The sequence below is a fragment of the Trichomonascus vanleenenianus genome, assembly GCF_965637985.1.
Source record: "Trichomonascus vanleenenianus strain CLIB 3782 genome assembly, contig: TRVA0_051S, whole genome shotgun sequence".
In the NCBI taxonomy this organism is placed as follows: Eukaryota; Fungi; Ascomycota; class Dipodascomycetes; order Dipodascales; family Trichomonascaceae; genus Blastobotrys; species Blastobotrys vanleenenianus.
The window spans coordinates 4495-20418 of NW_027481836.1; the positions used below are offsets into that span (position 1 = coordinate 4495).

Sequence of the window (15924 nt, forward strand, 5' to 3'; positions counted from 1 at the left end):
CATCTAACATATTTTTTTATATTATCAGAATCTATTATACTCATAATAATAAAGCAGAAAAAAGGGATGGTGGTGGACATAAGGTGAAAGATGGAACCGATTAAGTTGATTGTACGTGAATAAAAAAAATTACCCGGTAATTAAAATTAAAAAAAATTAAAAAATAAACAAGGTGTGCTATGCTAGCGAGTACTCATAGGTTATTTAAACAGTCACACAAGAGGATTTTGGAAACGAAAAGTCTAAACGAAGATGAGGAGCTAACATGTTCATTTGCAATTTAGGAACAGCCAGTCTCAAGGTCACTTGAGTGATATTATGCGATGCTGATAGAGTCAGCGATACTTCCGGAGGGGATATTGTCAACGTTGCGCACCATAATGCACCAGTCACATAAGTCAGTTGACATCAGCTCATCTCAGAGTATTATATGGGAAGTTGTAATGATAGTAACGTATTATTATTATTACCTATATGCAGAGATAACTTAGTTGCGTGCTATTGAGGAGCGGCCAATTAAGGTCTATTAGAGCGGTATCATGCAATGCTAATAGTATCAGAGGTGCTTTTTAAGGACCTATTGTCAACGCTACCTAACATAAATCACTCGCAGGTTCAATTGACATGAGCACACCTCAGGGCGTTATACCGGTATGAACATATGATTACAAGTGTAATGAATCCTGGTAAGATTAAAAAAATGAGAAAATGCTCAGCTCAGCTTCATCGCGGCACTAAAAAAGCACGCATAACTATAAATTCTACATTACATGTGTCAAAATAGCAAAATCTCAAAGGCATAAATTAAGAACGGCCTGTCCATTTTTCGTTTCTTTTTCTAGCCAACTACAGGGGAATTGCAGCTAAATGCAACGACCTTTACAGGTCCGTCTCCTCCAAACGCCTCCTTGAGATCCAAAGCAGAGGCGTAAATACCAAGAATAGCAGTGGTGAGCGAGGCAAGGAAGAAGATAATATGAAAGGTGTGGAGCAGCCATTTGTCCTTAAAAGCTCGCACCCATCGCGATGCATCTTTCCAAGTATCGATTCGACTGACTTCTCGGGTGACTGGATTATATGGCCCGTCTGCCTTCATTGCGCACAATTGCATATCAAGGCCAAAAGCCATAGCTGGAGGGAACGTATAAGTGAACTGGAGGATGCAGACGGCACCTACGAGGGAGGTCAAGGTTGAGAACTTTGGGATTGCAGCCGCAATGACATAAGCAACGCCCCAGTAAACAATAACCATGATGAACCAGATATACCGCCCAAATTTGGACTCCAGGCTAGGCAGACGGAATACCCGTCGGGCAAAGGTGTTGTACACGACCTTAATACCGACGTTGCCGTAAAGACAAGCAGCAATAATACCGGTAGCGAGGTTCAAGGAGTTGCAGACAGTTTGCCAATCGTAGTTGGCAATACCCTGATGGGCAGGATTCATGACGAACTGGCCCTGGTAGGCGTACACAAAGAGACCATACCAGAGATACACGACAAAGATGATAGTCTGCGCAACTACCATGGCCTTCCAGAAATCCCATGGTCGTCGCATCTCGGACATAAATTCAATAAACATCATTGCACCACCGTAAGAGTACACAATATTCATGGTTGCCTCGAGCTGGCCAATGAAATTACCATTGCCAGAGATGACCGCCTTGGTGATGATAGGGCCAATAGGGACGCCATTGGACTTGGAAGCATCCTTAAGGTTGGGGCCGTACTCAGCCGCAAGCCCCATGGTAGCGAAGCATACAAACAGGTTCATCCAGATAGCCAAGTTAGCAAGAAAACCGAACTTCTGCAGTGTCTTAATCTGTCCGACTACCATACCGGCGAGGGCCCACACGAGAACCAGTACGGCGTAGCAAGATCGACCCTTCACCATCTGCGAAAGACCATTACCGTGGCCCAAAATAATAACTGCAACATTGCACAGCAGCTGGAGGGCTTGGAGGAAATCCACTCCGTATCGAACGTTCTTACCAAAGATTCGGCCTACAATGTCACCGTAGTTATTGAGGGGATATCGGTAAGAGTCAAGGGCAAGGAACTGACGCCAGAGGATGTAACCGGTGTATGCGGCGGCAATACCCAAGAGGAAGAAAATAAGCGAGCCAGGCACAAATCCGAGCTGCGAGATGGCATAGGGCGCAGAAGTCGGACCCAGGATATCTGTGGTAATAAGATAGAAGACGGACATCCAAGTGGCGTTACGCAGCACTCGCGAGGCTTGGGCAATGTTTGAACTCATCAAATCGCCTTCCTCTTTCTCGTCTGAAATGTTCTGGAATGTAGGGGACTGGGATACCACCGTACTGTTGTTATCTTCCTTCTTCTTGCCGAAGAAATGCTTGAACACACCGACAAACGGAATTGCAGAGGAATTGGTAGCGATCTTGTTCTCCGGGCGAGCTTCATATTCTCGGGTTAGTCGAGCCTGGTACACATATTCTTCGAGAGGGATTGAGTACTGGTCGTCGTCATGTTCGAATACTGCCACCTCGGGGCTAAGCTCTGGCGAGCCTTTTTCATTATCTGAGATCATTAGTTTTGAGGTAAAGCTGGATTAGCACGCGAATTCCAGAAATTGAATTTAAGCAAAGGCAGAAAATTGAGGACTCTTATATATAACAACTTTTGGCCCTGTTTTCCCCACTCTCCCACTCCTCCAACGAGGTTAATGCATGTACTTAATTCGACGATAAACAATCACAACAGATTATCAGTGAAGCTGCGCATGATAGTCGTCAATGGACGCGCAAAGATAGGTTGGAGACGATAGGCGCTGCTACAAAAGTGCCGTTTATCGAATTTTCTTTTCAATCATCCACGCCGCCCTGTGTTGCAATAGCCCATCGACCAGGATGCACGATAGCCGTCTATTCTTGGCGCTGTGCAACAGCGGTCAACATTCATCCAATTCTTCTTTCGGCACCCGGTCACCTCTTATATATGAGCTCCATGCAAAGTCGTCCCAGCGATTGTCTAGCTACAAATCCATTTCTATTTAATTCTTTTCTCTATTTACTCACGCCCAAATCTCATCAGTATTGCGTGATTCATCCCGTCCAACTGTCCAGTACTGCCGTCTTACCGGGTAGACTGTGCTAGCAACTGTATTACTGTACAGCAACACTCACAGTATTATCAAGCATGTATGTGCCAGGTGCCAAGCACATCTATGCATCGCCAACGATGCCTTACAAAAAGCCAAGACCTCTGGAGTGCGGTTGGCGCGATGGGCTATTTCGGACGCCGATCACCAAGAGTAACCACCGCTCAAATACTCTGTTCTATTGTATTTCTTCGAACCATTCGGGAAGTGAAGAAAAGGCGGTAGATTCGATCAAGTCCCGTTCTTCATAATCTTCAGATGTGCTGGGCCCCTTGCAGGTCCACGCAGTCGTTGACGGGAAATACGATGGGCGATGAGCTGGGGAAGACGCCGTAGTGTTTCGCTCACTGGCCCGGTCTAAGACATTTTAGTGCCGTTTATGTCAGATCGAGCATCACCGGCCAGACAGTGGTCCGCTAGGAAGTTAACCCCCGCGAGATTTATGCGTAATAGATGGTACTTTCGGGGCTCTTTTTCCGCTCAATGGCGATGAGACGGGCCTTCTCATCTGGGTGCACTGCAATGGCATGTCGGGGCTTGCCGATGCTATATTTTGCTGCACTCCGCGGCTGAGATCAAACAAACATTACCATAGTGTTACATGTGTACGTTATTTGAAATACATTACTATAGTATAATATTATTTGGACAGATTATAGCTGGTACCTACATTGCTCTATAGCTCTGCTGAGAGGAGTAAAAGCGGTGTCAGAAGTGCGTGTAATCTTCGCGTAGAAACTGTAATGAGTGGATTGGCAATGCGTATGAACGGAGATATACCGCCAACGACCCATTCATATACGACAGCTTTCTTGCATTAAGTGGGCTATCATGCAATTGACCAAAACTCGTCCAATTTGGTATAGTTCAGGGGGACCAACTAGCCTCGGATAAGTGTTTTACAAAACTGTCATCGGGCCAATTCTTGACCCTTTCAATAGCCAATTTGGGCCGATACTTATGTTTGAGTTGCCACTGGAAAGTCGTTTAATTGTACATTCGATTGCGAATAAGGTCTGGGCGGACATGCGTTTCAAAGAACGGGGTACACCTAGTGGCCTATAGTATCGGTTCCTTATTAGTTGGCTTTTATATTGCATTCAGTGTGATCGCAATCCCACGGCGAAGGATCCACAGGGCTACTTTATGGATTACTTGAAGGGGATATGCGAAAATGATTGCGCATTAGCTCCATATGCTAACTGGTGCCTTACGTAGCGTCTGAAACGGGCCGTTATTACTGGGATGACCTCGCGTACAAACGACTAGTGAATTTTCTTTTATTTAATTAAATTGAACAGGTCAGCTAAACAATATTCCTTCTATATCATGGCTGTGTTTCCCTCCATTGTACTCAAACGTCTTTGCCAGTTATTTTCCCTCCAGTATACCAGTAACATGATTTGCCCTTCTAAGAGAACCATCATATTCAAAGACTAATGTGCTCCTTCTAACTGAGCCATCCAATTTCCTTTAATCACATAAAAAAAGAGGTTAGTGCTAAGGTAGAAATCCGTTTAAAAATTTAGTACCGAGGTACAAATTTCTTTAAACACATCACTATAGTTATAGGCAAACTCATTTGAAGATATAGTGCGTAACTTAATAGCCTTCTCTCCCTCGCAGGAGTCTCTCCATACTTCTTGTTATCTGTGTTTGTATACCGTAGTCGCGCATCGCTGCGGATACATCACATTCGGTTATTTTGTGAGGCTCATGCGGCTCATGCGGCGGCTATAGCTTAAACTAATATGCGACTCTCAATTGTGCTCAGGGTTCAACACGTAACATATGTCACGTTCATAATACCTCGTTCCTGTATAAAATCACCCCAACCACTCTCATATCCATTAACATTATGTTTTACAATGACCACATGAACTTGTGCCAACCGAGGCAGGGCATGTCTCCACCCTACGTTAGGCGGTCGTCGGCAGTAGTCGGCACAACCCTCCGCCCGGGTAACTCAACCCTAGAGTATTATATATAGACAGGATAGTATACAGCTTAGGATAGCACATACCGTAATGTCATACGTAGACAGCCAAAGAAATAAATACGTAGAAATGGGTAAAGCATATGTAGCTGGTGTCGGCATGACAAAGTTCCTCAAACCGAAGGAGAGCAACCGGTACGAAGCACTGGCTTTGGAGGCTGCCGTCAAGGCTCTCACCGATGCCGGAATCACCTACGACGAAGTAGAAATGGCCTACGCCGCGTATTGCTATGGCGATTCTACTAGCGGCCAGCGTGCGCTCTACCAGCTGGGCATGACGGGTATCCCCATAGTGAACGTCAACAACAATTGCTCTACGGGCTCCACTGCGCTCTACCAGGCGCGAATGGCAGTAGCTCACGGCGTAGCTGACTGTGTGCTCTGTCTCGGGTTTGAGAAGATGGAGACCGGGTCGCTTAAGGCCCACTGGAGCGACCGGACGGCTCCCACCGCGAAGCTCATGGCCATGACCGCTGAGGTCGTGGGAGCAGACTCCGCGCCATTTGCCTGCCAGCTCTTTGGCAATGCTGGAACCGAGTACTGCGATCGGTTTGCTGGTGGGAACTACGAGGCGATGCCCAAGATCGCCGAGATCAACCACAGGCATTCTGCGAAGAACCCTTACTCGCAGTTCAATACTATGTACACCCTTGATCAGGTGAAGAAGAGCCCATGTATTTACGGCAACATCACGAAGCTGCAGTGCTGCCCGACTTCAGACGGAGCTGCAGCAGTTGTCGTCGTCTCTGAGCGGTTTCTGCGGGCCCACCCCGACATCCAAGGCCAGGAGATTGAGATCGCAGGACAGGCTATGTACACGGATACCCCTGCGACGTTTGATCGATCGTGCGTTAACCTGATTGGGTTCGATATGGCCAAAAAAGCTGCTGAGGCAGCGTATTCGCAGGCTGGTATCGCTCCAAAGGATGTTCAGGTTGTTGAGCTCCATGACTGCTTCTCTGCCAACGAATTGGTGAGTCTGGATGCTCTCGGGTTGTGTCAGCCGGGCAAGGCTTCCGAGCTGGTGCTCAATGGTGACATTACCTACGGCGGGAGATACGTAGTCAACCCGTCAGGAGGACTAATCAGCAAGGGGCATCCTCTGGGGGCTACGGGGCTTGCTCAATGTGCTGAATTGGTGTGGCATCTTCGTGGGTGGGCGACGAACCGAGCAGTCGAGAACACGCGACATTGTCTGCAGCATAATGTTGGGCTCGGTGGTGCAGTTGTCGTTACGATTTACAAGCGTCCAGACTCCTCTGTGGCCCCACAGAACTTGTCCGTAGCTCTCAGCGATGGGCGATCGAGGTTGGGGTACAATCCGGCAGTTGAGGCTCGTCCGGTGACTTTGGAGATGCTCCGCAAGGTCCAGTCGACGCCTCAGTCGAACGACTATATCCTGCTGGGGGCTCCAATTACTACGGAGTCTTCTCTCTAATTCCACTAATGAGTTTTCTCTCTCACCAGTTACTCTTGGAGTTTTCTCTCTTACCCCAGTTACTAATAGTTTCTCTCTAACGGTTATTGGCTTTGCATTACGAACACTATTACTTCTTTACCATCGTTGCATCTCGTAATGTATGCACAAAACGCTTTCATTTCACTATTCTCGTTCTAACATTGAATTGCCGTTCTTTATACTGTAGTTCTGCCTGATGTTCCAGATCGGTTTTAACTGTAATCCTGCTTGGTATTGCGGATCGTTTATACTTCCTGTGTTGTGGACTAACTCTGCCTGGTGTTCCGCATCGTCAGGATGGTTATTTAGGCTCCTACATATGTGTACGTAGATATTTATACAGCACGTATTACTGATGCGTTCTAGATTCTGGCCCTTGAGCGACTAATTCTCAACCAGAGCTAGCTCATAAACTGCAAACGGAATATTCCCGAGTTTATCGTCATCATGGAGAACGTTCTAGACTGTAGGATTCCAGACAGAACTTGACATCATTTGAGAACATGAAACTGCGATACCGGGCAGGTATATCTCTAACAAAGGGGACTAGCCATCTGTAAGGACGTATTGTAACGCAGAATTGTACATCATGTTACGTCCGTGCATTGTAGATACCACAGAAGATCGGCTTGCGTCTAGCTGCATCCCGAAGGGATAAACACATGTCTGTGCACATCCATTCCTGCGACCAGCAACGACCTTCGAACTACATATTTTTATAGCAACATTGTGAAGTATTGTACAAATGCATTAGAATAGATAAATAATAAATTAAAAACGAGAACACTCCATAGGAACAGAGTAGTTTCTGGCTGCTACCGCCGCAGCATTGGCTGCAGCTGCAATTGCGTCTGCAGGGGTGCATGGCGGGGTTAGATACTCGCCATCGGATCCAACGGAGGAGGCGACACTCTTGCGGAACGGAGCACGAGGCGGAGGGACAATGTGCAGATCTGACTTGGTCGGGGTATAGATTGGTGTGGACACCGAAGATGCTGGGGTGACCGGAGTCATCTGAGAGGCGATGCTCGACGGACAGGTCGAAAGCATTGGAGGCGGAGTAGGCGGGAAAGTGATCTGAGTCGCCTGCTGCTTCTCCTTGGCAACGTATTCCTCGACGATGATTGCGGCCTCAAAGTGCTGCTTCGAAGAGTATTTTCGCACCAATGCCGCCGAAGGGGTCTTCATAGCCTCCTTGAGAAGCTGAATGCACTCAAGGACCTGCTTGGAAACAAACGACGGCACAGCAGGGTAGAACCCCAGGATGATGAGCGCCAAGGTGTGCGCCGAAGAGGCAATTGTCGAGGGGAGGAATTCCATAAATGCCTTAGAGTAGAGCGAGACCTCGCCCAGGAAACTCGAAACTGCAGCAACTGAAGTAGTCAGGTTGTCAGCTCCTAGGCTGAGCTTTAGGAAGGACTCAACTGTAGAGTGGCCAATGGACCACCCAATTGTCGAGAGAATGTGAAGCTCCATCTGGACAAACATGTCCTCCTCGTAGTTATCCATGCACATCTTCCGCAGATCCGACTTGGTAGGAGTCCGGGATTTCTTGTCTTCATACTTTGAAGCAATCCACAGCGCAGTGAGGCCCACCAGCTGGTAGTGTCGCTGGTAGATTATGCGCATAGAGCAGTATCGGTCGACTAGGTTAACTGCAAGATAGAGTGTCTCCGGCTGCAGCCGGTAGTGGTGGTGATAGTCAATGAGCATATCGATAAGGTATGGCCGCATATACCAGGTGATTTCCGGCTGCTGGTCGATCATGGACGCGTTTGGCGCGGTAGACTCCTCCATTGATCGCATGTGTTTGAGAATGTCGCTATGATACTCTGCCTCGATTTGTCGCGAGAGGGTTCGCTCCAAATCGTTGGTGGAGCCCGTAAGACGTCTAATTGGCTGTGGATGATAGATCTGAGTCATGCTGAATTTTCTAATGCAAATGTCACGAATTAAAACGAACGATTTCGATGAATTGAATGTATAAATGAATGGTTTCGTAGAAATGGCTGAGGGGTATTGTCTTCCGCTGGTTTAGCAATGAATGGACGGCTAGGGTAAGCCAACTGTCTTTGGATGCAATTAAAGAATGTGAGTATTACGAATAGTCGTAATAGTTGGTTGATCAAGGCAGTTGATATTAATGCGGAGAGAGAGAGAGAGAGAGAGAGAGAGAACCTGATGAAAGAAGACTGAAAAAAAAAACGGTTCAATTTTAGTATATATATACACCCACCAAAGACAAAAGCAACAACCCCTCCACTGTGCCACTGCCTGTCAAGCAAGGAGGAGACGGGTACATTTGGTCTGCAAAATTTAGGTTCTTTCCCTCCTAGGGGAAACGAAGGGGAACTTGTTCCTGATTGTCAATTGGAATTTTCCTGCCCTTGGAGCGGCTCGTGCCACTTGTAGTACGCTACAGTAACGACAGCCCTTGCTTTTGCTTACATACCACAGCCGAGCGTATTGGTAACGGAGTCCCCAAGATGTCAGACAGGAAGTATGCAGCAAGAGGCGTGTTCCAAGGGGCTGATCTTCGCGTTAGCCGCAAGATGGGAAAAGTACATCATCTGCATAGCTATGCTTCCTCCACATGGCCCCTTCCTATCGGTTGTATTGTGTATTCACTATACCTATCGCTATAACCTGGTGCACTGCCGTATTGATACCTATCGAAATCGACGACGTCCGCGCTCGGCCCTGTTACAAACTTCGTACCCCTTTCCTCTCCTTTCCCAGAGGTTTAGTCCCTGGCAGAATCATATGTCTGTCTACGAATGTAGGAGGCGAGCTCAAACTTTGAATTTTGAGTTTGGCGGCGTCGACTGATACCACCAGATTTTTGCCGAATTTGGAATTTGCGCCGCACAGCACGGCTGAACATTCTAACCCTTACTACGTACGTTATGATTAACGTATTCTATATAGAGATGTATCACATAAGCATATAAACACAGGAGATGCGCTGTAGCAGCGCAACACTGTATTCCTACATGGGACATATTATCCCTCAATGGGCGTCAATATACCTATCGTATTTCACCCTTTGTAGAACAGAGTAGCTAGAAGACAATTGTATCGCTATGTTTACTTCGTTTTGCAAATATATGAAGGCCCAAACCGAACCAATGGTAATAGACTTTAGTCAACCAGTAATTTGGGATTAGCAAAAAGAGGTTAGATCAAGTTAGCGATAGGTACTCACTGCACTCATTAAAAATGGTACGCCCCCTGTTACTCCTCCATTCTACACGACGTACAGTACAAATAAGAGACATTACAACGGCTTATTTTATTCCTGTGATACTGCAAACACAGTACGTAAATGTATCACGGATTTGCCTACGGCGGTATGCGAGCTGTCGTACTCCTTCATACTAATGTCTATATGAAGGGGCAGTCTCCTTAATATACCCGATCCGCTCTACCGCTATTATCTCTGTAGTACTTGTACCACAATACTTCGCAATAGCTGCCATTCTTTGACAGATCTCCTACACAAAGCAAATAGCCAAATGGCGTGTAACCCGCCGAGGGGACTCAGGAACGCAAAATTCGATCGTAGATTCCACTTGACTCTCCCTCTCTCTTCCCTTCTCCCCCTCCCCCCTTCCGAGGTACATACAAATACGCATTGAAGTGGATCGGTCTCTCATATACTTACAGACCCCAATATACGCTGTTGGGAAAGACTGTTGTCCGAGAAACGATGCCGATTATTATTTACAACGCGTCTCTATCCAAAACATACACAAGCACGCCGCACGCCGAAATCAAAACAACGCGTCGAAACTCAAAAAAAAACCCAACCTCCTTCCCGCAGAAACAATCAAATCAAGGGTTGAGCGATGGTATGGCCGTTTAATTCCGATCAAGAGGCCGACCAAGACGTGTCGATGGCCACCAGGAAGAGCTGGGAGGGCATTCCGCAGACCCCTGGCCCGGCCTCCTGGGCGCTCAAGTCGATTCCGACTCTCTTTTTCGGCACACCCAAAGTCGAAAAGCATAAGGACGACAAGGTGTTCCGAGATCTGACCAAGGAGCTCCAGGCGACAGCTCAGAAGATTAGCACAGCCCCGGCGGCCTCCACCCCACAATCGAAAAGGCCTGGGAATGGCATTCTCAAAACCCCGGGCACTACTGGGCCAGCCAAAAGTGTAGCCTTCACTGGTAGCTTTATGGACGACACGACCTCTCAGGAATCGGTGAAGCGAGTTGATACCCCAGCCCCCAAACCCCAGCGAATTAGATCGGGGCTGCCGGCGAACTTTCCGGGCAAGTTCCCCAGCCCGTGGACACCTAAAGTGGCCAACTATGATGACGACCAAGATGGGGAAAACGAGGACCCCGATGATAGCTTTGCAGACCATAAAAGCCGCAAGAAGGCTGACCGAGACAAGAGCAATAACATTTTAGACGTGGAACCGAAGAGCGAGGCAGAATTGGTTTCTTCAATAGTAAACCTCCTTAAAGAGAATAACGAGCGGTTAGAGCAATTAAACGGAGGATACGAGAAAGATATCAGCGGTAGTATTGTGAAGCAGCTCGAAGAGCAGACGAAGTACGCTATCGACTATGCGAAACTAAGGGACAAGGAGCTTGTTGAGTACCGCTCAAAGTACTCCGAACTTCTTCGTAAACAGGCCGAGCAGTTCGAAGATTACGAGAAAAAGTTCAATTCCCTCAAATCAGCTTCGTCGGAGCCCTCTTTAAAGTCGCAGCCCGCTCGGAAATTTGGAAGTGTCCCGGAGGGTAACATGCTGGAGTCGACTGCTGTGCTCAACCGCGAAAATGATATGCTGCGGCAGAAGATTTCGGCTCTCGAAGAACGCCATTCTCATTCAGAAACGGAGACGAATTCTGAACTCCGTGAGCTTCGAAAAGAGTACGGTGCGCTGTCACGAATGACGGAGACGCTAGAGCGCGAGAACCGTTCCCTCAGACGAGCTATCCACGACAATCGCCGAGAAAAAGACCTTGAGGCAGAATTGCATGCTTCTAAACGACAGATAGCGCTATTGGAACAACAGCTGGAGGCCCAGAAAGCCGCCAACGAGCGGCGAATGCATCTGTCTTCGGAACCTCTAACGTCATCCACCATGTTGGAAACAGAAAAAGAAAGAGACAAATACAAGCGGGAAAACATTGAACTGCGACAACAAATGTTCGATTTGGAGAATGAAAACCAGGCCCTTAAGCAGTCTAACAATGCGCTAGGGCGGGAGGCCAATCAGCTCAAATCACGTATCGGCCAGCTTGAAATAACTGCCACAACTAACTCTAACGACTTAAAGCATCACGCCAGCCTCCTGACCAAGAAGCTTGCCCAGAAGGAAGACGATCTCATTGAGCTGCGCAGGACTCTCCAGTCACATGATACCAAGTTCGAGGAACTTACTCGAATGCGTGCTGAGAACATTCAATCTGTTGCGACGCTCCGCACGTTGAGCAATCGGCTCGAAGAGAAGGAGGCCAACATTAAGCGACTAATATCGACAGTAGACGAGCAGGGGCATACTCTTTCTATACTGAGATCTCAGCTTCATGAGAGAGAGAATGCCATCAGATCCCTTGAAATGCAGCTGGAGCAGCAGAAGCATAATAATCCGTCCTCTTCTACCAGTTCAGCTCCGCCGGTTAAGGACTCTCATATGATGTCGATTGACCGGAGCCAATACCCAGCACAAGCGGACTTGATCTCACTTAGTAGTTCGCCGCGGCAGCCGCGCGAATTTAGCGACTACCAGATGCGAAATAACGATTCTCTTACCGATTCGTCGGCAATGAGCATTACGCAAAAGTCTTTGAGTATCCTTGGGGATGAAACGAATCAGCAGGCATGTAAGCAGCGGTTGAAGGATCCACAGAAGCTTGAGGCGTCGCTGAAGCGGTTGAATGCTCGGCGAGTGGTGTAGGGCTTGTATACTTTATTTATTTATTACGATCTATTTATCTTACGACATTTGCTGAATCATTTCGTCATCAGTTCAGTCATTTCGGCATTTTTCATCCATTTTGTTATCTCTTCAGTCAATTCGTCATCAGTTCAATAATTTCATGGGAGAATACAGTAGATTTAGGGCAATCAACTTCTGCTAGGTCGTTGAATTTTGAAAATGGTGTATCAGTAATGTACTGTATGAGCCAAAAAAAAAGACAGGTTGGCTTTAACTATAACCGTTATTTCAGTATTGAATGAAAAGCTTCTGTACCAATCACGTACGTCACCAGTCACAAACGTCAGTTGACATCAGCTCATTCCAGAGTAATTAATTCGGCTGTCATCTCATACACAGTCCATTAATTTATAATATATAATTATATGGGAAGTTGTAATGATAGTAACGTATTATTATGAGTATAATAGATTCTGATGATACAAAAAAAACGTACAAGGATATTTGAGTTATGTACTACCAGTACATGTATGTACATGTTACTGTAGCGCTATTTTTTTTTTATTTACATCAGAATGTATTACAAATGTATAACTCATAATAATACGCTACTATCATTACAAGCTTCCCATATACTCTGAGATGAAGCTAATGTGGAATTAAAGAAGACCTTCGACAGCCCTTGGCACATAAAGCTCTTCGAGGTATTTGATATCCTCCTCCGTGAGCTTAAGCTTGAGAGCGGCAACTGCGTCATCAATGCGCTCCAGCTTGTTAAAGCCCACAATGGGATTGTCTCCCTTGGCCAAGCACCAAGCAATGGCCACCTGCGCCATAGGCACGTTCTTCTTCTTGGCAACCTCTTCAACACGGTCAATTATGCTCCATTCAACCTGGGTAAATTTGGCAACGTTATCCTTGTAGTAATCTGAGTTCGTAACTCTGTCAGAGCTCACGGTTTTTGGTCTCGCCAGCATTCCGAACGCAACGGGACTCCATGGAATGAGCCCGACGTTAGTAGCTTTGCAATATGGAATCATTTCTCGCTCCTCTTCACGATAGAGCAGGTTATGGTAGTTTTGCATGGAAATGAACTTGTGCCATCCATTTTTCTCCGCACACTCTTGCATCATCACGAATTGCCAAGCTCTCATGGACGATGCTCCGATGTATCGAACCTGTCCACTTTTGATTACATCGTTAAGCGCACACATGGTCTCCTCAATAGGAGTTTCCGCGTCGAATCGATGGATTTGGAGCACATCCATATAGGTACCAAGCCGGTGAACCGATCTCTCGACTGCGTCCATAATGTGCTTCCTTGAGAGACCCATTCGATTGACGAATTCAGGATCCGAAGAGTAAATAGTATTCGCTGTGCCTTCCTCATTGTCGCTGATAAAAAAGACCTTGGAGAGGATAACTACAGTGGATCTAGGAATGTTGTACTTCTTCAGGAACTTGCCGATCAGGATCTCGGACGCACCATTGGAGTACACGTCCGCAGTGTCAAAAGTTCGAATGCCCGAGTCGTAGGCTTTTTTAAGCAATTGCATCACAAAATCTTCATCCTCGATGACAAAATCGGCCCACTGTTTTTTGCCAAAGGACATCCCACCAAGGACGATCCTAGAAATCTTAAGGCCACTGTTACCCAATCGTACGTATTCCATTGTCAGATATTCACTGCTGAAATTAAAAACTTGGGGAAGCCTGGGGTAACCTACTCCTTTTTATAGTTAAATTTTGTAGCACGCTCTTCTGCCAGCGATTTTTGGTAGCTCAGTTAGAGATGCGGCGGCCGCGGAGATACCGCGGGTATTAGTTGGTTGAGCGGCCGTGGTAAAAGTTAGTACACCCGAGTTAGAGATGCTCTTACTAAGATGCGGCGCGGCCACGGAGATGAGATGTGCGGGATGCGGTGATCGCGGGGACGCGCGGCGGACGCGGAGATATACCAGGCATTACTTGGTCGAGTTTTGAAAGTCCGTTACCACACTGGTTCTGATTATTAATCCTTGAATGCGGGGTCTTGGCCTCGGAAGACTACGTATTGAGGGTTCCTGAAGTTTCCTGGTCTTGGAGTAACTTCGTAGCGTTGAATACCAGGTATGTTGTACGGTGGTACTAACCGCTTAATTGAGAACCGTTTAAGGTAACTGGATGATCTTTGAACTTAACCTGATAATTCAATTGGTATTTATATTGCCGATATATACCCGTAGCTAGCATGCCATAGTAACAATTATAGCATGACTATGGCGTGTTAGCGCGTTATACCAAAAAGCTTTGGAGGGCCCAGCCGGATACCCGGATAGAACCTCTATCCGACCTGGTGGCAGGGATTCAGGATCCGAATGACTTCCCAGTCCCCTTCCACTCCTCCGCGAAGCGGAGCTACGGGAGTTCGAGGACTGCCCCTCGAATACACACTCTCTTTTTGGTGCAATTGGGGGGACCAGTCCCCCCAAACCCCCCTGGGGGCTCCGCTACGCGGAGATTTGGCTGACGGGAGATTTGTTACGCATTGTAACGGGAATTTTGTTACAGATTGGGAGTTTGTAACAGTGTAACTTTGTAACGGGGGTCTGGGGGCTGGCCCCCAGTTACGGGAGCTCGAGGGCTGGCCCTCGAACTTACTCTCCTGGCCAATGCGGACGTAGCAATACTATGACTGCAACCCCGCCTACACCCTACACCATGGGTGGCTGTAGAACCCCAGACTGTATGAGAGATACATGTATAATAATAATAGGACAGCATGAAAATGCTCAGATCAGAACAATAGCAAGACTAGCCATAGGCATATAGCTCCCCTTTTGGAGATACAACTTATTTGTATCGTCTACTGCCTCCACCTGAGCAGAATCTGCGCCCATTTAGAGCTTATTCATTAGCTTTACTAGTAGGATGTCATGGTAGAATCGCTATTGAAGCGATACCACCTTGAATTGCAAGCAGAATTAGGCACAATATATTCTGTATACTTCACCCAGCTGGTTTCCTGTTCTCTACTAAAGCGCCAAGATCAAAATACCACAGCCAGACATCACTGCCGAATTGCTGGATTTTAGTAAAGCCGCTAGTGCATCCAACGCATATCATAGTGCTCCATAGTTTGCTCAGTTCCTTTGGTGAATTGTCGACGGACCCTTCATTTGTAAACGAGTCGGTTCGTGTCTTTGGCTGTTGCTCGACTTGCAGCGAATAGTCTGCTTGACGAGCTTCATTATGCCATAAGCTGCCGATTAACTGAGATGGTTTCGGTGAAGACAATCTTGATTAGCATGACTGAACAGCATTAAATCTAATCAAAAAGTTATTACCGGAACTAATGGCGTCTGTAACCAGCACAAAAACGGAAATTTCTAATATCCAAAATTACAGTAACAACAGATCACTGATTTAATAAACTAATATATACTGAGAAGTATGTTTTCGAGGGCCA

General features: G+C 46.8%; 5 protein-coding genes across 5 annotated transcripts; 2 read left to right on the forward strand and 3 right to left on the reverse strand.

The window, feature by feature from the left end:
* Positions 1–838: 838 nt before the first annotated feature.
* Positions 839–2554, reverse strand: TRVA0_051S00100 (uncharacterized protein; the record flags this gene model as incomplete). The annotated part of the gene is made up of 1 exon (XM_076687126.1): positions 839–2554. The coding sequence occupies one exon, from the start codon at positions 2552–2554 to the stop codon at positions 839–841; it is 1716 nt and encodes a 571-aa protein (XP_076538599.1).
* Positions 2555–5220: 2666 nt separating this feature from the next.
* Positions 5221–6558, forward strand: TRVA0_051S00122 (uncharacterized protein; the record flags this gene model as incomplete). Its single annotated transcript, XM_076687127.1, has 1 exon — positions 5221–6558. The coding sequence occupies one exon, from the start codon at positions 5221–5223 to the stop codon at positions 6556–6558; it is 1338 nt and encodes a 445-aa protein (XP_076538600.1).
* A 792-nt stretch (positions 6559–7350) lies between these two features.
* On the reverse strand, positions 7351–8502 carry TRVA0_051S00144 (cyclin family protein; the record flags this gene model as incomplete). Its single annotated transcript, XM_076687128.1, has 1 exon — positions 7351–8502. One exon carries the CDS (start codon positions 8500–8502, stop codon positions 7351–7353), a length of 1152 nt encoding a protein of 383 aa, XP_076538601.1.
* Positions 8503–10475: 1973 nt separating this feature from the next.
* On the forward strand, positions 10476–12494 carry TRVA0_051S00166 (uncharacterized protein; the record flags this gene model as incomplete). Its single annotated transcript, XM_076687129.1, has 1 exon — positions 10476–12494. The coding sequence occupies one exon, from the start codon at positions 10476–10478 to the stop codon at positions 12492–12494; it is 2019 nt and encodes a 672-aa protein (XP_076538602.1).
* A 641-nt stretch (positions 12495–13135) lies between these two features.
* AAD16 (aldo/keto reductase) lies at positions 13136–14299 on the reverse strand (the record flags this gene model as incomplete). Its single annotated transcript, XM_076687130.1, has 2 exons — positions 14204–14299; positions 13136–14123 (listed from the first exon to the last, which is right to left on the reverse strand). Exon 2 carries the CDS (start codon positions 14087–14089, stop codon positions 13136–13138), a length of 954 nt encoding a protein of 317 aa, XP_076538603.1. The 5' UTR covers positions 14090–14123; positions 14204–14299.
* Positions 14300–15924: the final 1625 nt, after the last annotated feature.